General features: G+C 39.1%; 1 protein-coding gene across 1 annotated transcript; it reads right to left on the bottom strand.

Moving 5' to 3' along the window:
• Positions 1 to 826: 826 nt before the first annotated feature.
• Positions 827 to 26,041, bottom strand: igsf10 (immunoglobulin superfamily, member 10). Its single transcript, XM_047390686.1, has 10 exons — positions 25,916 to 26,041; positions 25,107 to 25,388; positions 23,780 to 23,909; positions 22,847 to 23,237; positions 20,911 to 21,663; positions 19,144 to 20,757; positions 14,610 to 15,932; positions 13,122 to 14,025; positions 4,124 to 4,490; positions 827 to 4,048 (listed from the first exon to the last, which is right to left on the bottom strand). Exons 2-10 carry the CDS (start codon positions 25,325 to 25,327, stop codon positions 2,498 to 2,500), a joined length of 7,254 nt encoding a protein of 2,417 aa, XP_047246642.1. The 5' UTR covers positions 25,328 to 25,388; positions 25,916 to 26,041; the 3' UTR covers positions 827 to 2,497.
• Positions 26,042 to 27,436: the final 1,395 nt, after the last annotated feature.

The raw sequence follows: 27,436 nt of genomic DNA, 5'->3' as shown, positions 1-27,436 counted from the left end.
GGAATCAAAGAAGCAGCCAAGAGGCCCATGACAAAAAATGACAGTCCTGGAGCAAAATCTGTGAGATTCTGCCAAAGACTTGACACATGGTGGAGAGGTTCCCCTTCCAGGAGCACAATGATGTGTTAGAATGGCCCAATTAGAAATCTTTGGCATGACTTGATCCTTGAAACTGAACTTGGGAATCTCACAGAGTGTTGTTCATTGTAACATCTGAAAATGTAAATAGTATTGCAAAACTGTAAAACCTTTGTAGACTGCAGGCTGAACAAAGACAACATTAATCTGAGAAGTAGGCAAGAAGTAGGCCCATCAGAACTCTGGAGGAGCTGCAGAGATCCTCAGCTCAGGCAAATAATCTGTCAACAGGACAGTTGTTAGTCGCACACTTTTAAAAATGTGACCTTTATGAAGGAGTTGCTGAATTTTTGAGAGAAAGCCAAATTAATTCTCATCTGTGGTTCATAAAAATCCATGTAGGCGACATGGAAAATGTAAAAGAAGGTACCCTGGTCAAATTTGACTAAAACTGAACTTTTTGGCCTACATGCTATGTATAGCAGAAAATAAACCTGAACACAAATAAATCCTGAACACACTATGCCTACTTTGAGTAGCTACTCAAGTACCACGACTAGTGGTACTCAGAAGTACTTCAAAGAAATGTTAGTATGAATTATTTACATGTAAATATTAACAAACAAATCTAAAAAACAGTGCCAGAAACAGCTGTTCATCCACATTGGTCTAGGCTGAATACAAACACATTTTTATTTGTAAAATACTGTTTTTAAATCATGTACACATTTCTGTTCACTTCACAAAATGTGAAACAGTTCAACAGTTTATTAAAACAGTTTAATACTTTTGCCAGACACTCTAAAGTTTTGTTAAACAGTCTTCAAGGTCTGCTTCAATAATGAAAAACTGTACATGTGCTTTCGCTAGAATACCAAGGAGAGACGGCACTTTAACTTAACTTATGTCAAGAAAGTAGTAAGAGGTAGTAAGATGTTGAAAAACATAAGCTTATTCCAGCTTTTGGTATAGCTTTTTAAAAATATCTGCCTCTTTAGTTGTAGTAAATATACCAGTAAATAATTCTCATAAATATTCAAGTCATGCTAAGATAAACTACATCCTACCTTAAGAAATGAAATTACAGAACCAAAGAAATAAACTAAACGCTCTCCAAAGAGGCCCCATTTTGTGAATAATAAACTATCTGCAACAATGTGATGCCTGGTTAACTACTTTAATTTTTGTCTGAATATTGTTCAGCTAATGAAAGGACTTTTCCTGCCAATCTTGAAGCACGTATTCTGCATTCCACAGTTTATGGAGGTCAATTCCCCTTTTCTCTTTATTTGCCTGGCTCATTAGGCACTGCTCTGGAATGACACAAAACTTTGGAAATAAAGCTTTGCCTGACCCATCAAAAACTGATTTATTGGAAAATGCACATTTGATAAGTTACTGCTGACCAGATGTTTGCTCAATACAGCTGATGAGCATTGGTCAAGTCAATGTATATTAGTTTTTTTTCCAACATAGTAACAGTATTTAGCATCCTTCAAGCTTTGAAACATGCTTAGTAGGGATTGTAGAAAGGAGGGCAATATTTCTGAGAGAAACCTTCCATGATATTACATACAACTTTAAGAAATGATTGAAAGAATAATATTAAAAAAACACATTTTGTCTAAGTCCTAAACAATAGAGTAGATATAACTGTTTTATAGTGATATGATAATGATTCAAGTAATTTAAGAAGAGGCACTAGCCTATACCAACTATGGAAGCAAAACACTACTGCATTTCCCTAGGGTTGCAGCTGACCACAGACACCTGGAGCTGAATTTCTCCAGAAAAATGCTCTGATTGGGACCCTGGTACCTGATACCTAAATAAAAGCTTTTATTAATTTATAAACATATCTATATTATACAATTCTGGCTTGTCCTTCTTTCCTATTTCTGTTGGCTGTTTTAGCTTGCAGGAACACAGTAAAATCAGCAGATAAAGGTTAAGACCTTCATTAAATGTTTGTATTATCCCAGTCTATGAAGTTCAGAAGTTAATTATGGAACCCATAAAAAAGAAATAACACATTGGCCATGTTTATGCTTCAATTTATTGTTCTGAGATTTTTTGAAAGATACTGTTATTGTAGGTAATACTGTAATTTTCTGTTGCTCTCTTGTGTGTTATTTTTAAATATCGGCAATCATTATTAGTCATTTATATATGTAAAAAACACAAAACCTAAAGAAATCCAATTCTGTTTTGAAAACGTGGTCTGCCCTCGCAGATATGTCTCCAGTGTAAGACATGACTTATAAACTTAATTGATACAAAAAAAACTGTATTCTTTTATTTTTCGAGCCCTATTAATATTTCCTAGGCTCAAAGACTCAAACAATCCACCCGTAATTAAGCACAGAAAAAATATGTGGTTTGATTTTTCTTAGTGTTGATTTAAATGTACCATTTTCCCTCAAAGTATAAGAACAATTGTGACTTTTGAGTCTGCACCTAGGTAATTTATGGCTGAGCATTTATATTGGCCAGAGTCTGAAGAAGATGGTTTCTGGATGACAAGTGTGCCCTGAGGGTGAAACAGCTCACTACCCATAGGCTGTCCTTGCTTTGCTGCTGAAAGAATTGAATTATCTGGAAGTTCCCAGGTGATCTCTGGCTTTGGGATTCCAGTCGCAGCGCAGTTGAGCTTTAAAGGTGTTCCACTTAATGCCCTCAGTCTAGGAGGTGGTCCTGTAGTGATCCGTGGAGGGTAAGCAATGACAAAAACAGGAACGGTAATCTGTGCCTCCCCAGCATTATTATGAGCCCTGCAGATGTAGTTTCCTTTGTCATGGATACTAGAGTCATGAACAACCAGAGTACCATTCTCTAGCAAATGGTAGCGACCAAGTATTTGAGGATGAGTAAAAGTGTGACCACCAGGAATTGTCCAGTAGATTCTTGGTCGGGGACTTCCATCAGATAGACAGTGAAGATACAGGGGTTCCCCAGAAATACTGCGTATGATGCCCTTGGGCCTTGTAAAAATGTAAGGCTTCTCCCCAATATTCAAAATGATTAGTTTCTCTATATAACCCAGTAAATTCCTGGCCCCACAGCGGTATTTTCCAGAATCTTCTTCACGAGAGCTATAAATTACTAAAGTCCCATCATCACCTGGTTGATGACGAAAGCTGTGCCTGGATCCAATAGTAATTCGTGTTCCGTTAGGCAAAGTCCAAATGATCTCAGGCATTGGTTGTCCATCTGCGGAACAATTCAGAATGGCTGTTTTTCCAATCCGAGACACAAGACGTTCATTGAAAGGGTTCTTAAAGATTGGCCTACGGAGCATGTTGGTAACCTCCAGTTGCACTACCATAACTGCCTCTCCCCGATCATTCCTCGCCAAGCAAATGAATTCTGCAGTATCAGTGGGTCGCACATTCCGAATCTCTAGCGTCCCATTAAGATGGACATTAACCCTGCTGCCAAAGTATGGTGCTGAAAGAAATATATTATCAGGCATAATCCAAGTGACAGTTGGTGTTGGGTCACCTTCAGCAATGCAGTCTAAAAGTTTCCTGGAGTGTTTCAAGGCCACGTCCTTGATAACTGTCCTGTTCTGATGGTAGCCATTGATGACTGGGGGATTCCCATCAATGTCTAACTTATAAACCTTTCGGTTTTCTCCACCAGGATTGCGAGCCATGCACACATACTCCCCTGCATCAATAAGCTTCACATCTCTTATATCCAGTGAACCATTGACATGTATTAAGTAGCGTTCATTTGATGCTGCTATTACATCATTGTTAGGTAGCCTCCATAAAATCTTTGGTTTGGGCTCCCCGAATGTTTCACAGTCAAAGCGAATATTTTCTCCAGGCTTCACCCTAGCATAAGTTTGGCTTGGCAGACGTATTCTTGGTGCAGTTGCCACCACAGTAATGTGAACATGCATCTCGTCCTTTCCCACCTGGTTTTCAGCATAGCAAGTATAGTCACCCTCCTCAGAAGGGCTAACCTAGAGAAATATGAAAATTCATGTTAAAATTAGTTTTTGAGTTTTTTGTACAGACTCATTGATATAATGGTATACCTGGTTCAAATACAAAGTTCCATTTTCAAACAATGTATAGCGACGTGTTCGTCCTCCTCCATGTCCAGCATCAGCCTGCAAACCACTGTTGACCACAGTACCATCTGGTAGGCCCCAAGAGATTTCAGGCTTTGGTGCTCCTGAGGCTTTACAGTCTACTTTCAAGTCTTTACCATAGTGAACCTGTTTTCTCCTATTAAACTTAGGCTCAATTTTGGCTGGCTTCATCGATACTGTGACCCTCATGAGCTGAAGATCATCTCCAATTGTATTTTGTGCCACACAAAGATAATCTCCAGCATCGTTGTCACTTACTGTGTTGACAACAAGAGTTCCATTATCCAAGACCTGAATTCTGCTGTCAATCCTGAGAAAATACATAAATATCAAGAGACACATCACAGATCACACATATGCTATTGTCATTGTATTATCTTAAAACTGTGATTTTGAAGGCTTAATTCATTGTAAAATATTACAAATAAGACCAATGCAAGAGGTGCCTTTTATTTTTAATTTTGCACTCACATACTCTGTCTCTTTTGTGCGAAATATTACCTGAGCTCAATAGCTGTCACTGGGAATTTCACTAAAGAGCAAATACCAATAAACAAATCCACATCTGGACTGTGTGAACAATATACTTGGATGAATTGAAGAAAGTACTATCACAGTGTTGAGAAAAAGGACAAAATTTGTGCTGTTTTAATAATCACAACAGAAAAAAGCAAGAGATACAGCATGATAGATGGCATTATGCTGGAACTCTGTTTCCTATCTTTTATGTTGCTGCATTAGTAATCACCTTTTCAGTAAGTTTAAACGAGAGGAAATGAACAGCATTTTGTGAAACACAAAATACAACTTTGGAGTTTATTTGTTATTTTTGATCTATTCCATTTTCTATAATACGTATTAGGATGAAAATGATAAAACTCACAGTGTTAACTGCATCAGAATGGGGTATGTTACTTCTACAGTGATATCGCCAATTTGTTATTTTTATTTTTTATAGATTTAAGGATCAACTGAGTATCTGGAACTTAAATTAGAATTCTCTGCGAGTCCCCCTAAGTTATGGAGGACCGATCCTGACAAAATTAAAAATAAAACCAGAAATATATATATTTTGTTTTTCCTTTTCCTTACACATGCGTTTTCATCAAGAAATGTAAATGTTTTCTTTTTTGTTTTCATTAGACATGCGTTTTCATCAAGAAATATAAATGTTTTGTTTTTCCTTTTCCTTACACATGCGTTTTCATCAAGAAATGTAAATGTTTTCTTTTTTGTTTTCATTAGACATGCGTTTTCATCAAGAAATGTAAATGTTTTTTTTCCTTTTCCTTACACATGCCTTTTTTCTTTTGACATTTCCTTGTCTCTTTTTCCTTTACCATATGCATTTCTGCTTCATTATGCAAATGAGGAGGGCTGCCTTCTTCTCTCCAGCTCATTTCCTATTGGTCAATATACAGGAAGGGGAGGATCCATGTGCAGGCCGAGGGTGTGTCCCAATTCAGGGGCTGGATCCTTCCAAGTGCGTACTTGTGAGCTGATTACGTTACAGCGCAGCGCGTAAGGTCTGTCAGATGCTGCCGACAAATGTGTCCTTCTTTTGCCCGATTTGAAGGATGCGTTGTGAGTATCCTTCGCGGTCCATCTTTTCCCATGATTCATTGCGGGCCGAAGCGGTTTGGTCAAACAGGGGCAGCCACGGCGGACCACACAGGCAAAAGCTGTGAGTAAACTGTGAAAAATTACACTTTCTGTGGCACAAATTAACTTTTACAATGTTTTTAGTGCGAGAATATAACTGTGTAGATGTGAAAAATCTGCTTGATTTATCAAGACATCGCTTAATGTCAAACGTGCTCTGACGTGTTCAGAGATTTCCGCTCCAACCGTAGTAACTCCCGGTTTGCTTCGCCAGTCCTACCGGCGGTGAGGCGAGCTAGACCCGGTAGAGATCTGACCGGACTATCGGCACTGAGCTCCTGCTGCCAGTCATCACAGTGAACGTTAAACACAAGTGATTTCTAACAGTTTGTGTTAGTATTATTTTAATGTATTGTGTCATTTGTTCATGTAAGTCGATTTGACATTACAGGTGATATTAAAGTTAACCTGAATAAATGGACAATTTTATGTAATCCTACCGTATCGCTGGAGAGTGTGATTGAGAATAAATAAGCTTTTAAATATTTATTTTTGATGAAGAAATGTGCTGTGTGTTTTTAAAAGTATATTTATAATTCAGCTAGCATTATAATTTGTGATTCCAGGTACAGCTGAAGAGAAATACACTTTCAAATGCAAGCAAATCTCAGTAAAGAAGTGAAAAGTTTGAAAGAGCTTGTTCTAGGCATTTGCATATAAATATTTTAATATGTTCTGCAAATTAAGACAAATGTAAAATAAAAAAAAAAGACTTGTTTTACACTGATATTAAGCAAGATTTTTTTTTTTAGGTACAAAGCAGCAGACGGGCCAGTTTATTAAGCTCAGGGGTGAGAACCACCACCTTTTTACTGGAGCTAAAAACTCAGCCACCGTGGCTTGGAGGTACAATAACAACATTCTTTGCAGTCAGTTTCTGTCCAGTTTCAAAAACTCCTATCTTTCTAACTTTCATAAATATCCATCCAGTGATTAACATACTTCTTTTGGTTTTCCCTCTTTCTTTTTGCTTGTTTAGGACAATTCTGGAGAAGATGGGCCAACAGGGGAAGGTCACCCCCTTGCAGGCCAAAAAAAAGTGGGACAATATGAAAAAGAAATATAAAGTATGTTCAGAAGTTCTCATGTCACACACAAATAAAAAATATTTCTCAAAGTCTTATTGGTTTCTCTGTTTAGTCAACTCTTCTTTTCTTCCTTCTAACTTTAGGATTGTAAGTATCCAGGGTCAGGAGAAGGAGTCAGTGAAAAGCCCACTGCTGCTACTTGGCCCTGGTTTGTCCGTATGGATGACATGGTGGGACAGAGGCCTTCCACAACACCTCCTGTCCTAATTGCCTCCATCCCTGAAGACACTCCAGGGCCAAGCGGAGCGGTGGTCAACCAGACGGAGAAGGAAGACAATGAGCCAGCAGGAAGGGGTCAGAAAAGAAAGAGGGACAGAGATGATGGAGTTGATCAGGGAGGACATGAGGGCAGAGAATGGAAAAGACTGTTTTCCATCTTAGAAAGAATGGTACTGAAATAAGGTGCTATATAAGAAATAATATTAAGTTTTGTTCAGATAGTTTCTTAAAGTTTTAAGCTGTTTTAATAAATTTCTAAATTGTTTTTGTCACCAATGTATTTTATTTCCATTTGATCTAACAATACATCAACTTCATTTAAATTTCTAAACAGTTTATTTTGAAAATTACAAATAACATTTTAAACAGAATGTGGAAAAAAACAACATTCAAACAGCTCAAGATTACAAGACAAAAGGCATAAAATAAAACTATGTACAAGTATTTATAATGGCGACAGCAGGATCAACCTGAGTGACCAGCAGATGTCTTTCTGAACAGAAAGTCTCTGGTGATGTGGCTAAATCTCTCGCAAGGTCAGAGACATGGATGGGAAGCTGCAATTGAGACCTGTGGTTTGTCTTTCTGGATGGTGAGCGAAGCATCACACAGGTGGTCTGCAGATATTTGTGATACCATCTTTCCGCTGTCCACGTCATCAAGTTTAAAGGGCTGGCTGGACCACATCACTAATCAGGAATGTAATCAGGAATATACAGAATTAGAAGATGGTGCTCACAAAATATGACAATTAGTTATACCCCTCAAACATTAACCACTTAGGAAGCAACACTGATTGACAATCAATTGCACGTTGTACAAATGGAATAGACAACAGGGGGAAATCTTTGGTGATTAGCAAGACACACTCAATAAAGGAGTGGTTCTGCAGGTGGGGACCACAGACCACTTCTCAGTACCTATGCTTTCTGGCTGATGGTTTGGTCACTTTTAAATGTTGGTGGTGCTTTCACACTCGTGGTAGCATGAGACGGACTCTACAACCCACACAAGTGGCTCAGGTAGTGCAGCTCATCCAGGATGGCAGATTAATGTGAGCTGTGGCAAGAAGGTTTGCTGTGTCTGTCAGCGTAGTGTCCAGAGCCTGGAGGCGCTACCAGGAGACAGGCCAGTACACCATGAGACGTGCAGGAGGCCGTAGGAGGGCAACAACCCAGCAGCAGGACCACTACCTCCACCTTTGTGCAAGGAGGAACAGGAGGAGCACTGCCAGAGCCCTGCAAAATGACCTCCAGCAGGTCACAAATGTGCATGTGTCTGCACAAACGGTTAGAAACCGACTACATGAGGATGGTATGAGGGACCGACGTCCACAAATGGGGATTGTGCTCACAGCCCAACACCGTGCAGGACGCTTGGCATTTGCCAGAGAACACCAGGATTGGCAAATTCACCACTGGCGCCCTGTGCTCTTCACAGATGAAAGCAGGTTCACACTGAGCACATGTGACAGATGTGACAGAGTCTGGAGACACCGTGGAGAGCGATCTGCTGCCTGCAACATCCTTCAGCATGACCGGTTTGGCAGTGGGTCAGTAATGGTGTGAGGTGGCATTTCTTTGGAGGGCCGCATAGCCCTCCATGTGCTCGCCAGAGGTAACCTAACTGCCATTAGGTACTGAGATGAGATCCTCAGACCCCTTGTGAGACCATATGCTGGTGCAGTTGGCCCTGGGTTCCTCCTAATGCAGGACAATGCTAGACCTCATGTGGCTGGAGTGTCTCAGCAGTTCCTGCTAGATGAAGACACTGAAGCCATGGACTGGCCCGCCCGTTCCCCAGACCTGAATCCGATTGAGCACATCTGGGACATCATGTCTCGCTCCATCCACCAACGTCACGTTGCACCACAGACTGTCCAGGAGTTGGTGGATGCTTTAGTCCAGGTCTGGGAGGAGATCCCTCAGGAGACCATCCGCCGTCTCATCAGGAGCATGCCCAGGTGTTGTAGGGAGGTCATACAGACACGTGGAGGCCACACACAATACTGAGCCTCATTTTGACTTGTTTTAAGGACATTACATCAAATCAAAGTTGGATCAGCCTGTAGTGTGTTTTTCCACTTTAATTTTGTGTGTGACTCCAAATCCAGGCCTCCATTGGTTAATAAATTTGATTTCCATTGATGATTTTTGTCTGATTTTGTTGTCAGCTCATTCAACTTTGTACAGAACAAAGTATTCAATGAGAATATTTCATTCATTCAGATCTAGGATGTGTTCTTTGAGTGTTCCCTTTATTTTTTTTGAGCAGTGTATAAATATATACATATATATATATATATATATATAGAGAGAGAGAGGAAAATAAGTATTTGAACACCCTGCAACTTTGCAAGTTCTCCTACTTAGAAATCACGGAGGGCTCTGAAACTTTCATCTTAGGTGCACGTCCACTGTGAGACACATAATCTAAAAAAAAAAAACAATGAATTTTAAAATAATTTATTTGTGTGTTACTGCTGCAAATAAGTATTTGAACACCTGCCAATCAGCAAAAATTCTGGCCCTCAAAGACCTGTTAGTCCACCTCTTAAAGGTCCACCTCCACTCCACTTATAATTCTAAATTAGAAGCACCTGTTTGAGGTCGTTAGCTGCATAAAGACACCTGTCCACCTCACACAATCAGTAAGACTCTAACTACTAAAATGGCTAAGACCAAAGAGCTGTCCAAAGACAGCAGAGACAAAATTGTAGACCTGCACAAGGCTGGAAAAGGCTACGGAGCAATTACCAAGCAGCTTGGTAAACATGTCAGTGGGAAGTCTGTGGGAAGGAAAAAGTGTGGCAGAAAACGCTGCACAACGAGAAGAGGTGACCGGACCCTGAGGAAGATTGTGGAGAAGGGCCGATTCCAGACCTTGGGGGACCTGCGGAAGCAGTGGACTGAGTCTGGAGTAGAAAATCCAGAGCCACCGTGCACAGGCGTGTGCAGGAAATGGGCTACAGGTGCCGCATTCCCCAGGTCAAGCCACTTTTGAACCAGAAACAGCGGCAGAAGCGCCTGACCTGGGCTACAGAGAAGCAGCACTGGACTGTTGCTCAGTGGTCCAAAGTACCTTTTTCGGATGAAAGCAAATTCTGCATGTCATTCAGAAATCAAGGTGCCAGAGTCTGGAGGAAGACTGGGGAGAAGGAAATGCCAAAATGCCAGAAGTCCAGTGTCAAGTACCCACAGTCAGTGATGGTCTGGGGTGCCGTGTCAGCTGCTGGTTTTGGTTTTGGTGTTTTATCAAGGGCAGGGTCAATGCAGCTAGCTATCAGGAGATTTCGGAGCACTTCATGCTTCCATCTGCTGAAAAGCTTTATGGAGATGAAGATTTCATTTTTCAGCACGACCTGGCACCTGCTCACAGTGCCAAAACCACTGGTAAATGGTTTACTGACCATGGTATCACTGTGCTCAATTGGCCTGCCAACTCTCCTGACCTGAACCCCATAGAGAATCTGGGATATTGTGAAGAGAACATTGAGAGACTCAAGACCCAACACTCTGGATGAGCTAAAGGCCGCTATTGAAGCATCCTGGGCCTCCATAAGACCTCAGCAGTGTCACAGGCTGATTGCCTCCATGCCATGCCGCATTGAAGCAGTCATTTCTGCAAAAGGATTCCCGACCAAGTATTGAGTGCATAACTGTACATGATTATTTTAAGGTTGACGTTTTTTGTATTAAAAACACTTTTCTTTTATTGGTCAGATGAAATATGCTAATTTTGTGAGATAGGAATTTTGGGTTTTCATGAGCTGTATGCCAAAATCATTCGTATTAAGACAACGAAAGACCTGAAATATTTCAGTAAGTGTGCAATGAATCTAAAATATATGAATGTTAAATTTTCATCATGACATTATGGAAAATAATGAACTTTATCACAATATGCTAATATTTTGAGAAGGACCTGTATAGCACATTTCTTCATCAAATATGAATATTTAAAAGCTTATTTATTCTTAATCACACTCTCCAGCGATACGATAGGATTACATAAAATTGTCCATTTATTCAGGTTAACTTTAATATCACCTGTAATGTCAAATCGACTTCCATGAACAAATGACACAATACATTAAAACAATACTAACACTTGTGTTTAACGTTCACTGTGATGACTGGCAGCAGGAGCTCAGTGCCGATAGTCCGGTCAGATCTCTACCGGGTCTAGCTCGCCTCACCGCCGGTAGGACTGGCGAAGCAAACCGGGAGTTACTACGGTGGGAGCGGAAATCTCCAAACACGTCGGAGCACGTTTGACATTAAGCGATGTCTTGATAAATCAAGCAGATTTTTCACGTCTACACAGTTATATTCCCGCACTAAAAACATTGTAAAAGTTAATTTGTGCCACAGAAAGTGTAAGTGCCATGGTGGACCACACTGGCCCACCATGGCTGCCCCTGTATGACCAAACCGCTTCGACCCGCAATGAATCATGGGAAAAGATGGACCGCGAAGGATGCTCACAACGCATCCTTCAAATCGGGCAAAAGAAGGACACATTTGTCGGCAGCATCTGACAGACCTTACGCGCCGCGCTGTAACGTAATCAGCTCACAAGTACGCACTTGGAAGGATCCAGCCCCTGAATTGGGACACACCCTCGGCCTGCACATTGATCCTCCTCCTTCCTGTATATTGACCAATAGGAGATGAGCTTGAGAGAAGAAAGCAACCCTCCTCATTTGCATAATGAAGCAGAAATGCATATGGTAAAGGAAAAAGAGAGACGAGGAAATGTCAAAAGAAAAAAGGCATGTGTAAGGAAAAGAAAAAAGAAAACATTTACATTTCTTGATGAAAACGCATGTGTAAGGAAAAGGAAAAACAAAGCATTTACATTTCTTGATGAAAAACGCATGTGTAAGGAAAAGGAAAAACAAAATATATATATTTCTGCTTTAATTTTAATTTTGTCAGGATCGGTCCTCCATACTAAGTGTTCAACAGTTATGAGATAAAATACTCAAGTGGTTTTTGTATGCCGCCAATTTAATAGTTCATCATATAAAGGTGAGTGGATCTTCATCACTACAGAGTGCCTGCATAGTGTAGCATAGGATTAAGTTGTGGCATTAGTGGGTCATTAGTGTGACATTTAGCATCTAACGCACTTAGCAGGAGTGAGGCATAGTTGTGGTATTTATGGCATCTCAACTGTGATGTGTGGAAACCGTGTGGAAACCGTGAATAGCTGGTGATCAACTCATGGTGTCAAATGCACCGGAAGGCGTTTCTGAAAAGCTCACTTCTGAATATTGCATATAGTCTAATGCCATTGAAATGCAGGCCAGATTTGCATTACAGAGATAAAACTATTAAGCCAGAGTTATAGTGTAGATATGGGTTTAATTGTTTCCTTAGGCCAAAGGGGTTTTGTGAAGTTTGGGCTTAAAATAACATGTGCAAATCTAACTGATTTTTTGTGAGAATTGACATACTCTATCTAAACAATAATTATGTTAATAATTATGTTTTTCAAATGGGAGTGATTCTGGCCTTCCTTTGCTGCTGGTCGAGTAAAACCTGAGTAAAACGTGAGTAAAACCTGAGTAAAAATGTATTTTTTTTAGAATCTGTGAGCTCTCTGCTTACAGCAAACATGCTGGTTGTGTGTGTACAAGCCGTGTGGTGAACAGCTGAGACCGAGTTTTGCAGTTAAGTCATTTTGTGCAGTTTGTTAGTTTTCTGATTCAACTGCCTTTAGTTTTAACTGTTTTTGGTGTTTGTTGAAAGGGTTTATATCAGCTTTTAGCCAAGATTCTACTATTTCTGTGGATTCGACATATGTTTATGTTTAACAAATGGAACGTGCAGTAAAGAAAGTAGTAGAATGTTACATTCTGCCCCCAGTACTGGGGATTGGGCTTGAAAGGTTAATCAATATGTTCAAAAATGTAAATGCCTATTTTATGGGTATGTAGGCTATCTAATTGCCAAGGTCTTTCTTACCTGTGCCAATGGTCAGCAACCGATTTAGAAGGTAGCCTCCAGAGAATCCTCGGTTTAGGGTCTCCTGTTGCTAAACAGTTAAGTCTCAACTGATCCCCAAAAGATAGCTCTGTCATATTTTGAGATGTCTTCACTATCTCAGGCGGATACTCTTGTTTTTCTACTGACAGAGTAACTACTCTTCGCTCTGAACCAGTGGAGCTGGTAGCAATACATTCATATTTTCCTTTATCTTCTGGATTCACATCTTTAATGAACAGGGTTCCATTCTCAAACACTGATATCCTTTTTTCACTTGTATGTTTATTAGATCGGACCACTGTTCCATCATGGAGGACCCAATGAATGCTGGGATGTGGAGTGCCGTAGCTGGTGCAAGATAGCCACAAGTTTTGACTCAACCTGGCTTTCAGCTGCTGACGTTTCTGCTCCACAATTCCCGGTGGTGCTGCAACCACCTGCAGGCGTACAGCAGCTGTATCGGCTCCAGCTGGATTACTGGCAATACATTTGTAATAGCCTCTATCATAAATAGACACATGGTTTATAACAAGAGTTCCATCAGAAGATACTAATACCCTTCCTTTCTCTGTGTTTTGACCCCTAACTTGGGTCCTGTTTGCCAAGATCCAAGAAATCATAGGCAAAGGCCGGCCTTCAGCTTTACATTTCATCTCCACTCTGTCACCCGTATGAGATTTCATCTCTCTCATTTTTGGCTCAAGGATGCGTGAGGGGTAGGCTACCACAGAGAGAGTGACAAGTAGTTTGTCCGATCCATGACCATTCTCAGCTAGACAAAGGTACTGGCCTTGGTCCTTAATATTAGCATTTTTGATGGTTAGGGTTCCATTGTTCAACACCACAAACTTGCCCATCTTTTCACTGATGGTAATAGTCTTTCCTAAGACACAAAAAGCAAAGAAACATTCAAGTTAACAAAAATTAGAAATCTATTCAAAACCTTTCAAGCAAAAGAATTTGGCAAAGTCTACTCCTTATCATTTATTCAAATTTGATGTCTATATAAATCACAAAATCTTTTTTTGTTCCTAGCTCAAATATGGTGTCCAATATCAGTCCTCCAATGTAAGGACCGGTGTCCTGTTTGTTTCAGATGTTCATTCAGCACAACTGGCTCAAGTAAATGTGTCATTGTGAGTCCTCTGCAGAACTTGCTGTCAAGTAATGACCTTACTGGAGGTTTTCCAGCTGTTTGAATAAGCTGTGTTGGATCAAAGGCATATATAAAATATGCAGGAATAATCCCTTGAGCATTGGAGTTGGAGACCCCTACTCTAAGAAATCTATGTCACAAATTGAATTTATAGTAAACGTCTACGGTTACATTAAAGGACAAAGTTAATTATATCTCTGGCAGAATTAGATTTTAAATTGTTTTTATTCAACCAAGAGCTGTATTTCGGGTGGGAAATGTGGCAGGCATCTCTCAAAAGACAATAAATCCATATAAAACTGCATATGTACCTGTAATTGTGAAGTGTTTCCAGGTTGTCACTGGATGTGGGTTTCCAACAGCCTCACAGGGGAGGAAAGCATCTGAATTGGACAAAACAGTAAAGCTTGCTGCATTTCCCCCGACTATCTTTGGTTTGCTCCTCATGGGCTCTGTTGTGGGTTTTAGTCGAGGAGCTGTTGCAGCGGAGGCATAATTTTCCTCTGCTGTAAATATGGTCATATGTTCTTTCTCTGCATTACCCCTTGCATTGCTACTATACGCTGTAGGTTTGATTATCCTGTCTAGTGTCTTGCGAGGGGTGTTAGTATTATTTCCCCTCATTGGGGGTGTGACATTGCTGACTCTGGTCTGAGCGGTTGTATGTGGTTGTTTGGTGGTTCTTGGTATCAAAGTAGTTGTAGGGTGAGCGTTTGGAAATGTGTAAATGGAACTGTAAAATGATACAAATTGGGTGGTTTCATCAATCGCATTTTTCTGAGTTGTAATATCTGCAGTCAAAGCCACAGATGTCTTAGAAATGCCTTTAGTAATTTTTGGTTTCCTGAAAACCCGCCTGCCCCCAAAAGGCTTATTTCTTCGTCCGTGTTGTCTTCTTCTCCCACCAGAGCTCTGTCTGATTACATATTGATTATCAGAAAAGCCTCCAGACCCTGATGTTAACACTTCATCAGAATTGTCAACTAAATGTTGGTCGACAGTAGGAGGAGAAGGAAGGGTCTGTATTTTTGCTGCCGTTTCAGCTGTGTTCAGTCCAAGTGTTGTAAACTCAAAATCTCCAGATGGTAAACCTTCATAGTCAACTAATAACCTCCCTTTGCTGTTTGTGCTTTTGGATGGTGACATAGTCGAAATAATGCCTTTTAAGATTGTCATCGTGGTGGTCACATCAGCAGGTGGTGTAGTTCCAGATGAAGTCTGAACTGTTGGTTTTGGTGAAATGGATGGCTTTTTTAATTTGTTCAGGATCTTTCCCCTTTCTCTGCGTTCAAATAGCCTGTTCCATGGAATCTTTCCATGAAAAATCTTATATTTAGTTGGGGTAAGCTTTGTGGTGGTAATTAACTGTTCTTTTTTTGTGGTGAAAAATGGACCGATTGTTGGATCAATTTCTGAGGCCTCAGCTGATGCAATATACTCAGTGGAAGCCTCTGATCTAGACTGGTCGCGTCTGAAGGGGGCATTTGCAGTGATGTAACGATTTGTCAGAGAAGTTGCAGTTTGTGTAGAAGTAGGCTTTTCTGTTTTGCTTAAAAATGAAGTGGAAGAAGGTGTTGGAGCGCTGAGCTGCACATGAGTGATCCCTGCCTTCCTGTTTTCATCACAGTCACAATCTGAGGGAAGATGGAAATATTGTAGATCAGTTTATGTAAAAGGTTTTTTTTTATAAACAGGATTGATACATATGTTTAGATAAAAATTAATTGTAACTTTCTAAGTTTAAATACAGTTCACCACGAATTTAGAGCAGATATAGGTACATCTGATAAATTTTGAGTATCATGAAAAATTCAAGATATTTTGTTTCTCATTTCAGAAAGTGAAACTCATATGTAATATAGATTTATTACATGGAGTGCAATATTTCAAACCTGTATTTCTTCTGTAGTTTTGATGATTATGGCTTACAGATAATGAAAACCTAAAACACCCCCTAAAAGTCTCAGAAAATTTGAATATTACAAAAAACTAAAATATTAGAAACTCATGGTGTCACACCCTAATCAGCTAATTAACTCAAAATGCCTGCAAAGGTTTCCTGAGCCTCTAAATGGCCTTTCATTCTAGGTCAGTAGGCTACACTATCATAGGGGAGAATGTTGACTTGACAGATGTCCAGAAGACTGTCACTGACACCCTTCACAGGGAGGGTAAGCCACAAAACGACATTGCTAAAAAAGCTGGTTGATGACAGAGTGCTGTGTCTCATCATATTCCTTGAATGTTGAGTGGAAGGAAAAAGTGTGATGACCATGGTGTTACTGGGTTGATTGTCCAGCAAACTGGGCTGACCTGAACCTCATAGAGAACCTGTGGAGTATTGTAAAGAGGAAGATGAGAGACAGATGCAGATGACCTGAAGGCCGTTATCAAAACAACCTGGGCTTCCATTACACCTCAGCAGAGCTTCAAACTGATTGCTTCCAGGCCACGCATCAATGATGCAGAAATTTAAGTAAATGAAGCCCCAACTATGTATTGAGTACATAGAAATGAATATACATTTTAGAAGCTTGACATGTCTGTTTAAACTATCCTTTCTTTTATTTATCTTTAAAATATTCACATTTTCTGAGACACTGAATTTTGGGTTTTCATTATCTGTACGCCATAATCACCAAAACTACAAGAAATAAAGACATGACATGTTGCACTCTAAGTGCAATGAATCTAAATGTTTCACTTTCTGAAATGAGTGACAAAAAATATTAAACCCTTTCTCGATATTCACCTTTTTAGATGTACCTGTATTTCTGCAGAGGTCAAGATTTTGATATGAAACCTGAAAAAAAAATTATTCCAACAGATGGATGAATGAATGATGCAAAAACAGACATTTATTTATTAATGTATGTATGTATGTATGTATAGACACTGGCTTGTAAAAGTACTCATATCCCTTAAACCTTTCTACATATTGACACATTACAACCACAAACATAAATATATATTTTTGGAATTTTATGTGAAAGACCAACACAAAGTGGTATACAGTTGTGAAGTGGAAAGACAATTATACATGATTTCTTTTTTTTTTTTTTACAAACAAAAGCCTGAAACGTGCGGTGTACAAAAGTATTCAGCACCCCTAAGTCAATACTCTGTGGAACCACCTTTTGCTGCAATTACAGCTGCAAGTCTTTTAGGGTATTCGTCTACCAGCTTTGCACATCTAGTGACTTAAATTTTTGCCCATTGTTCTTTGCAAAACAGCTCAAGCTCAGTCAGATTAGATGGAGAGCGTTTGTGAACAGCCTTTTTCAGATCTTGCTACAGATTCTAGATTGGTTTTAGGTCTTGACTGGGCTATTCTAACAAATAAATACATTTTGTATGTTTAGGATCGTTGTCCTGCTGGAAGGTGAACCTCCGCCCAATTCTCAAGTCTTTTCCAGACTTCATCAGGTTTTCTTCCAACACTGCCCTGTATTTGGCTCCCTTCATCTTCCCATTAATTCTTAACACTTTCCCTGTCCCTGCTGAAGAGAAACAACAGCAGGGCATGAAGCTGCCACCATCAAATTTGACAGTGGGGATGTTGTATTCAGAGTGAAATGCAGTGTTAGTTCTCTGCCACACATAGCGTTTTGCATTTTGGCCAAAAAGTTCAATTTTGGTCTCGTCTGACCAAAGCACCTTCTTCCACATGTTTGCTGCCTCACCAACATGCCTCCTGCAAACTTCTCACTTCAATGGCTTTCTTCTTTACATTCTTTCATAAAAAGCACATTTGTGCAGTGCACGACTAATAGTTGTGCTGTGGACAGATTCCCCCATCTGACCTGTGGATCTCTGCAATTTGCCCAGAATCGCCATGGGCCTCTTGGCTGCATCTCTGTTAAGTACTCTCCTTGTTTGGCTTGTAAGTTTAGCTGGACGGCCTTGTCTTGGTAGGTTTACAGTTGTGCCAAACTCTTTCCATTTCTGGATGATGGATTGAACAGTGCTCTGTGAGTTGTTCAAAGCTTGGTAAATCTTTTTATAGCCTAAGCCTGCTTTAAACTTCTCCACAACTTTATCCCTGACCTGTCTGGTGTGTTCCTTGGACTTCATGATGCTGATTGCTCCCCAATATTCTCTTAACCAAACTCTGAGGCCGTCACAGAGCAGCTGTATTTGTACTGAGATTAAATTACACACAGGTGGATTGTATTTAGTCATTAGCAATCATCAGGCAACCTCTAAAGGCAATTGGTTGCACTCAGAGTAAAGGAGGGTGAATACTGTTGCACAGCACACTTTTCAGGTTTTCCTTTGTAAAAAAAACCAAAAAAACCAAAACAAAATAATGTATGATTTTCTTTCCACTTCACAATTATATACCACTTAGTGTTCGCCTATCACATAAAATTCCAATAAATACATTTATGTTTATAGTTGTAGTGTGACAATATTTGGAAAGGTTCAAGGGGTATGAATACTTTTACAAGCTACTGTATTTATGAAATTGGATGAATAAACAGATGGACAGATGGACAGTAATAGATTAAAATAGATGGATGGATGGATGGACAATGATGGAGTGATGTATATATGTACGGATATTGGTAAAAGGGATTGAAGGAACAGGTGGATGATATGTAATGAACAAACAGATGAATTGATGGAGGAACAGATCGATAGCTATAGCTTTTAGAGAATGAGATAGGATAAGAAGTCTGGAAACAAATATTTTTGCATTCAGTATTTTCTTTTTTGATTCTTTTTCATACCTGAAAAATTCCTAAATCAAATTTCGTACTTTTCCTTACTTTTCCAGACTAGGAATCCTACATAAAGTCAATATCGCAGTAAAAACTGCTAACATTAGAGGAGCTGTCTTACCTGTGGTGTTTTCTTCCTTCTTTACAGTTGGCTGTTTAAATCGATTGATAAAATGCTGTATGTCATTGATCCTGTTGGGTTTAATTAACCTCCTCCGGCCATACGGAGTCCTCCTGCCACCTTTTCCTCGGTTGCTCTTGCGTGGAATTATCTGGATCTGTTGTTGGGAGATAATAGTGGAGCCTGCAGACAGCTGTGGGGACTTTATTGTTTGGGTAGTATGAAAGGTGATTATGTCTTTCCCTTTGTCTGTGGTAGTAATTGCTGTAAATGTCATCTGGCTTTCTGTGTCTGTGTGTAGGACAAGGCCCACTGGATCCAGATCATCCAATATTGGAGTAACATTGGGGTCTGTAGTTGATTGGATTGCTACATCTGTGGCTGTTTCTCTCTCTGCAGTTTGTTCTCCCAAAAACTTCAGCTGAGTTACTTGTTTATTATCAGGCCTGCTAAGCTGCAGGGTAACATGGTCCAGATTTGGAGGTGGCCTACTGGTTCTTTCCGGTGGGTAAAACTCTGTTGTCTCAAATTGACTTGGTAGATGTGTGAACATAGGCTTTATTTGTGAGGAATCAGACTGCTTAAATGGCTCCACAGTTTTTGTGGTTGGTTTCACTGTCAATGTGGCAACAATGAGGTGCTCTTCTTCATAGCCCCCACCAGAACCGATTTCTTCATCACCAGAAGAACCAGGGTGTCGAATGTCATTTTTGGCAATCTCATTTATTGTGCTAGTCTTTATTTTTGGTCCATTATGAGCTTTTTTCATAAATTCAGCAAATTTATGTGGGTCTACCCTCCTGGAAGCTTTACCAAACATCCTACTACTCCAGATGTGTCTGTTGTGACCTGCTCCCCTCCTTCTTTGTCCCATTCTACCTTGAGAATTTCCTCTTCCCTGTAATCGTAGTCTAGGGTGGGGATGAGCTGAGGTGACAGTCCTGAATTCCTGACTCATTATTTCCACAAGAGCAGAAGAAGTGTTCTCATTGAGGTTGACCTGATGATCTTCCAAGCTGGAATCCATCTTGGTGTCCATTAACTTACTTGATCCTTCGCTATTCAAAGCTGTCCCAGCCTCAATCCTTTCTTCGGAAAGCATCAACTGAGACACAAGTAAATCAATTCCCAAGGGATTAGCAACCAAGCACCTATAAAATCCTCGGTCCCTGGCTGTGAGGTGTTGAATCAGCAATGTACCATTCTCATACACCTTTCTATTTGCTTGAGACTTCTCCAGTACTGAGTGGTCAGGGAGAATCCATGAAACAGAGCCCTCCGGACTTCCAGAGGAACTACAGTCAAGTTTAAGATTTTCACCAACTGACTTTGAGAGCCAAAGACCATTAATCTCAGATTCTTCCACGTTGACAGAAAGAACAGTGATCCGAAATGTGAGGACATCTGCATCCAAGTAGTTTGTGGCAATGCACCAGTAGAGGCCAGTGTCAGAGGCATCAGCACCACGAAGAGTTAGTACCCCATCAGCAGAGATTATGATTCTTCTGTCCTCACTGTGAAAAGGAGCTCGTACTTTACTTCCATCTGGTAAAATCCATTCCATCAGAGGCTTTGGCTCACCTTGGATTTGACAGCTCAGCTTTGCCACACCACCTAAAGTACAATATTTTATAGAAGCAAGAACATTTACACACAAGGATAATATCAGTTATCATTATCAATCTTTGGACTGCTCTATTTCATTAACAACACCTAAAATGTGCAACGCACGAGTTTTGAAGAAGTTCATATAGGAGATCAGCTGACCTGTAATCACAGTGTGCTCCGTCTTGGTTTGATTGTCTCTTTTGATCATGGTCCAAGAAAAGGGATCCTTCTTTGAGGGTATAGCTTCAAAATGTAAGCTGACTATAGACTGGTACTTAATATGCAATGTAGAAAAGGTGGTTGTAGTGCGGTCAAGCTGGAGGCTCACTTCTCCTTGCATTAACCATGCAGGAGTCGTTTTAATATCAGCTTTAATGTTTGTTGTAATCTCTTTGTCTCCATCTTTTTTCTGACTGTATCTATAGACCATTTCAGGTGTTCTGGCCAGCATTATACCTCTCTCGAGCCTCATAGGAGAGTCACTGTAAGTGGCCAAGATCTGCCACAGCTGCTGGATGTCTTCATGGTCAACGTTACACACCAAATAAGTAGTGATACCTGTGGAAAGCCCTGTCACATTCTTTTCCTTGTCCTCTGTTGCAGTTTGTGTCAGGTTTTCAAAAGCAGTAGGCATCTGGACTGTACACATTAACCTGGCATCTTTGTAAAACTGGTCGGTCAGGTTCATCTGTATGGACCCTAATGGGGCAATAAAGTCCTTGGGATAAACTGGAATACAGTCTCCTTCCTCCAAGCTTATGTTTTTCAGTTTGAGATGTGAATTAATCCAGGGCTTGGTACAAGTAAAAGCATCTCGGTGGAGAATGAATAGAAGTTGACTGCGGTGAGGGGCAGGAGTTTCACAAACAGGACATAGCTGGCCTTGCCTGTCTCGCTTGCACTTCAGCACACCTGCAAACAATTATCAAGTGGTGTAGTGTTTAGCTGGCTACATAGAAGAAAATAACATTTACAGTTTCCACATTATAGGCCAGTCAAGTTGAAACTGGACAGTAACACTTGTGAACCAGAAAAAAATTTAAATCATGCTACAAAACATATGAGTTCGGAATTCACTTTTGCAAAAACCAAGTCATGAATAAATTCTGCATTAAGTAATGTTTCTAAAAAGATTTATGTTCCCTTGTAAATATGATTTATTTGGATTTGTTTTTGGTCATGCCTACAATTCAATGCACTACCATTTCTATGAAGAAAATACTTCAAAAATGATGAGATAAGTAGAAAATAGTAAAACCTTAAAAAACTATTGAGGCATTCATAAAGCCTAAACATTATATTTTATAGCCAAACAACCTAAAAATTTTAAAGGTATGGAACATAATGGCCAGTTTTAAAAAAAACAAAAAGTCATTTTGATACTGACTTTCTAACACAAAAAACTGCCTTTTGACTTATGCATATGGATATTAATTTAGCATTTTTACTGCTGTGCCTTGAAGCATATAACTGTCTACGGCTAAAAAAGTGCCACGGCTAGGACAGAAAGCTGGAGCAAGGAGTAAACAGCCAGACCACTGAAATGACGACATCTGTCAGATGAAAATTGCTTTCTTTTCCAGCATTTTTTACTTTTTATGTGTTCTCTGTTTGTACAAGATTTTTCTGATCACAATAATTGACTTACTGTGCTCTTCAAACATTCTTCCTGTAAGATTTCTCATGATAATTAGCTTCAGCTTTGCGGTAGCAAAATAATTGGGAAAAGTGTGAGTGCGAAGCTTATGGTCTCAAAAAACATTTCACCTTCCTTCCTCACTAGATAAATCACCAAGTGTTTAGTTCCTTAACCTAAATTGGAGCTGGAAAACTTCACTCTTACTACTTTCTTATGTGGATGTGTGAATCATTGCTCCTCATCAAATTACGCTGCGTTCAGGGCTCTCTTGAGCTTACTTTTTACTCTCATGCTATTTTCTTTACACATTTCTCAGTATCGTGACATGGACATTAATACAATTATAATGAGGGACAAGTCAAAAAAATCAAAGTAAAAATTATACATAACCCTTACAAGCTAAGTTCCCAAAATATGTTTTCCAAATACCTCATACTTTTACAGCCAAATACTCACCAGTATTCCTATGTGTCCAAACTGAGAACCACTTCATCCTACAATCACATCTCCATGGGTTGCCGTGGAGGAAGAGGTTCTCTAGCTGACTGCAGCCTAGGAAAATATCAGCAGGCAGAGTGCTAAGAAGATTGTCTGACAAGTGGATGCTTCTTAGTGAGGACACCTTGAAAAGCTGGCTGTGTCTCAATGTGATGAATGTGTCTGGGTGGAGCTGCTGTAGTTGGTTGCCCTCCAGCTGGACCAGCTGCAAATTTGTCAGGCCATAGAAAGCCTCTGGGTTGATAAACTCTATTTGATTGTGGTCTATGTGGAGTCTCTGTAGATTGGTCAGGCCTTTAAACATCTTTTTATTTATTTCCTTTATTTTATTATGTGACATCTTCAGGACCTGCAACAAATAATCAGTTTAAACAAAAAATATTCATGAGTATGATTTCAACACATAAAAATGCCCATTTCACACATACCGTTATTTGCCTTCCAATAGTTTATCTATTCTGAAAAAGTTCACATAGTTTGTTACTGGAGATGATTTACATGAAATAAATAAATAAAGCTGATATCAAACAGCTTTGCTGGAAAAGTCACACAGACATGAAATTGCTTTGAATTTTTCTGTGATAAAGGTTTGTTAGCATGGTGTCTGAGGGGAGCTAAAACTTTTTTCTGGGTCTTTGTGATGCATAAATGTCAACCTGATAATAAAACAAATGTCCTGCAAGGTTACAAAATTTCCATAATGTCCTGTCATACAACTCCCAGAAAAATGTCTATAAACTGCAAAATATGTTTGGATGATATAATTTCTTATTATTAATCTCAAATGGAACAATATCATTTGTAATAGATTGTCAGGAGGCAATGTTATTTTGGTCTTCTAGAACATTTAATGATAGTAATTAGTTTTTTTTAAAATACACGTAATTGTACCTGTAAAGACCTGAGGTCTCTGAAGGCTCTGTCCTCAATACTGTGCATAGTGTTGCTGTGCAGCATCAGCAGCTGCAACTTCTCAAGCCTCAAGAAATCATTTTCTCTCAAGAAAGTTATACCATTGTACCTGATATCAAAGAAATAGATGAGAAACTTCAGCGTCAGTTAATGGAGATTATTATATGGCTAAGCAGTGGCACATCTTATGCATATATATATATATATATATATATATATAATAATCAAGAATGATAACAAAACACATTCCAACTAAGAACAACATTCACATGCTCAATCAAGAGAATATATGTGGCACACAAAGGGCAACATTTTGTATGACAAGTTTCAGAGAGAGACTCTAACATTAATCGTGTTAAGATGTTAACTTTTCTAGGTTTTTCCTTGACATGCAACAACAGGCAGGACTCATTAGGACCACACCAACCTGAGGGTGCGATCAGACTAAAAATAGCTTTAAACTCATATAGTTAAAGAGAAGACAGCAGCTTTTTGTAAGCTTCCTAACACATTTTTGTAACATGTATCAGCTTGTCATTACTGGAAAAACACAGATGTTCCTAATAACAGTAATGATGCTGGCTTTACTCTGGTAAAACATGACACGTCCTCGGAATTGAGTGTCCTTAAGTTAAATATTATTCAGATGTAACAGCAAACAACAAGAATATGTGTAGTTAGATGTGGCATGGCCAAGCTTTAAAGAGACTTTAAGGTAAGTGCCAATAAGGATTACTGTTAGTTTTTAACACCAGACACAACTCAAAAAGGCAATTTACATTGGTATCAAAACAAGTGCAGCTCGATGGGTTTTGCATTCTCTGTATACTTGTTTTCCTTTGCAAGAAAAATAGAAAATGCATGTCGTAAAAAAGTTCCTATAACAGCTCTCAGTCATGTACAAAACAGATTGTTTTTAAAACTGAACTGGGAAGCCAGGAATAGCTGAATGCTTTCTTACCTATTTTAAGGATCATTCAACACATTGTTTTGTCTAGGATGGATTGTTTTGATAGCCATCAGCTGGTGTTGGCTGTTGGCTGTTCAAATTATTACACATGTTAAAGTCATTAACTTGTTTATCCAATGGTTAAAGAACATCAAGCCAGTAGTTAGGTAAAAAAATTGCAAGACAACGTTTGGTTTTGTTCAGAGCAGTTAACTGAAAATGTAGTAGCAAACAGTAGTTTCTTTGTAATGCAGACGTTTTCACTAGTTCTAGTCTGTGGTTAAAGTTTGAATAATGTATTTTCTGATGGAACGCAGCTGTACAACCTGTGGAAAGTTGTAAGGAAAAAACACATACCCGAGGTTAATTCTTTCCACATCTGGTGGGAAATGGTCAGGTACTGTGGTCAGATATCTGAAGGTGCAGTGCACTTCAGTGGGAATATGACACACACATGATTTGGGGCAGTCAGCAGACGACAGCTGCATGGCAGCCAGCAGGGAGAGAGCCCCCAGTAACCACCCACGCAGGTAGAAAGCACTGCAATTACACACACTCATGGTGCATTGGCCAGTCATGTGGATGGGGCTTCAGTAAGGGGGATACAACCCTTTGACCTGATCCATTAATGAAATAAACCTGAAGGAAGGACAGTTTGCAAGTTTAGACCAATACTCCTGAGAGAAAGTCATCATCAAGTACACAAATAAAGTTAAAGTTTCTACATTAAACATGCTTTAAAGTTCAGGATTTAAAATAATATAATCACAATGTGAACTGAAAACTAAAAGGAAATAATAAACACACAAATACTGGCATTGAAACACATTTTATTGTATTGTTAGTATTGGCAAGTGTTGTGCCACATCTTTTTATATTTAGCTTATAATATGCCTTGTGTGTAGAAATAATGAATTCACTACTACTAACCTTAACACTTTCCATTTGGGATGTAGTGGAGTAAAATTAGCTTGCTATGGGAAAAGTAAATTCTGAAGAATGTTTGCTCTAAATCTGTTATAAAAGTAAATTTTTTTAAACTAGTTACGCCTTACAAAACATTAATCTAATCTAATTAAATTAACGGTAAAAATTACACACAATTTAAAAAATATTTAAGCATCCAAAACAGATACCTTTTCAGTTCTAGATTCAATTTTCCTCACCTCAGTTACAGACAGCTGATGAAAACAGACTTGCTGCACATGTAAAGTTGCAGAAATCCTTATAAAAGGTCCACATTCAATTTCAGCAGTTCTCCAGTTAAAGTCTACTGTGGTTGAAGAACAAATCTGGTACCAGTCATTTCTGTGTTCGTGTCTGCAGCTGAGTGCACACTTCGGTCTCCTCCACCCCCAGTAATCTGCTGTAAGGAATCTTGGAGCTATGAAACACTCAAGGAGTCGGGTTGCACAAAATACTCTCCATCTGATAGACCGTGAAAGACCCATAAAAACATTGAATTATGCCCTTCTTGATTTTTGATTGAAGACAGAAATCTAATTAACTGATGCCAAGACATTAAAATCTTCTTTATGTCTTCTTTATTCTTTTAAGTCTTAGAACTAGGCAGACAAACTATTCTAAACAGAAGCACAGATTTCTTGAAGAGCTTAGATGTATTTTATCAGATAGGTCCAGAATATTTTTATGCATTAGATGATCCTGCCTTTTTCTTTTAGTAAGCTGTTCATGATTCAAATTAAACCAAATATAACAAACCATCAAAAACTCCACATTGATGAGATGGTCTTGGTGACACACAGCACACACGATCTTATTATCAGTTTACATTGATCTTTCCATGAAAAATAGAATTTAGTTTGCTCCCGTTTTTTGTTGTGTCTTTATTTAAAAAAAATTAAAAGCCTCCTTTGCACATGCAGCTGTGAAATTCTGCATGATGCTGTAACGTCAGACCAATGAAGACTTTTTGTCACAACAGCTACAAATTCTTTCTTGTAAAATGAAAACTAAATACTTTGAAAAAGTATTTTTAATATTATTTAATCTTTGTAAAAGATTAAATAACTACCCTGGCATTTTCGCAAGAAGGAAGAATGAGAAGGATAATTAAAAAGTACAAGACAGATACTTTTTATTGGTTTGAACTGACAAACTAATAAAAGAGCTGGGCAACTGCTTTAATGTGATTTTTGTGGCTTTTCATTTATGATACTATTTTAAAGAAATCTTTTTTGTTGTAAAAGCTCTAAATGCCTTTGCGTTTGTTTTGTTTCTTTTAAATCTTGTATATCATCAGAAAAAGGTCATGGTTTATCTCATACTATCAGGATTTTAAGTGTGGTGAAGACCAGGCTGCCAGGCAGACAAGAATTTACAAAAATACATCACAAGAACCTTAAAAATCCAAAGCCAAAGTAACAAGAGTAAATTCCCAACAGATCATTTCAAGAGAAGCCGTCTTAGTGTGGCTAACAGACACCCCCCCACCCAGACAAGCATCTGATGTTGGTTGACTGAGAAGCTTAATTTGGTATACTGATTGTCTGACAATAATGCTGTGGTTAATCTTCTTGTTTTGGTGAATTGTTGGATGTTAGAGATCTTGTGTTAGATGGAAAGTTTGATAGGGGTTCTCTGCCATTTCTTTGGGCTAAGTTTTCTCCTGCTTTATGGCCAGCCAGGCAGTTTATGTATAGTACTTTTGTTTTGATTAGAACTCT

The sequence above is a fragment of the Girardinichthys multiradiatus genome, chromosome 18 (assembly GCF_021462225.1).
Source record: "Girardinichthys multiradiatus isolate DD_20200921_A chromosome 18, DD_fGirMul_XY1, whole genome shotgun sequence".
NCBI classification, from domain to species: domain Eukaryota; kingdom Metazoa; phylum Chordata; class Actinopteri; order Cyprinodontiformes; family Goodeidae; genus Girardinichthys; species Girardinichthys multiradiatus.
Note: the sequence above shows the minus strand (reverse complement) of the source record. Positions and strands in the feature narration are given on the sequence as shown.

Bases quoted from the DNA above. Each gene is read 5' to 3' on its own strand.
- igsf10 (XM_047390686.1), bottom strand. From the start codon at position 25,327: ATGACTGGCCAATGCACCATGAGTGTGTGTAATTGCAGTGCTTTCTAC. The intron at 14,026-14,609 runs GTACATATGCAG...TTTGTGTCTTAG, and splicing joins GAAACACTTCACAATTACAG to GAAAGACTATTACCATCAGT. The intron at 4,049-4,123 runs GTATACCATTAT...ATATTTCTCTAG, and splicing joins GAACTTTGTATTTGAACCAG to GTTAGCCCTTCTGAGGAGGG.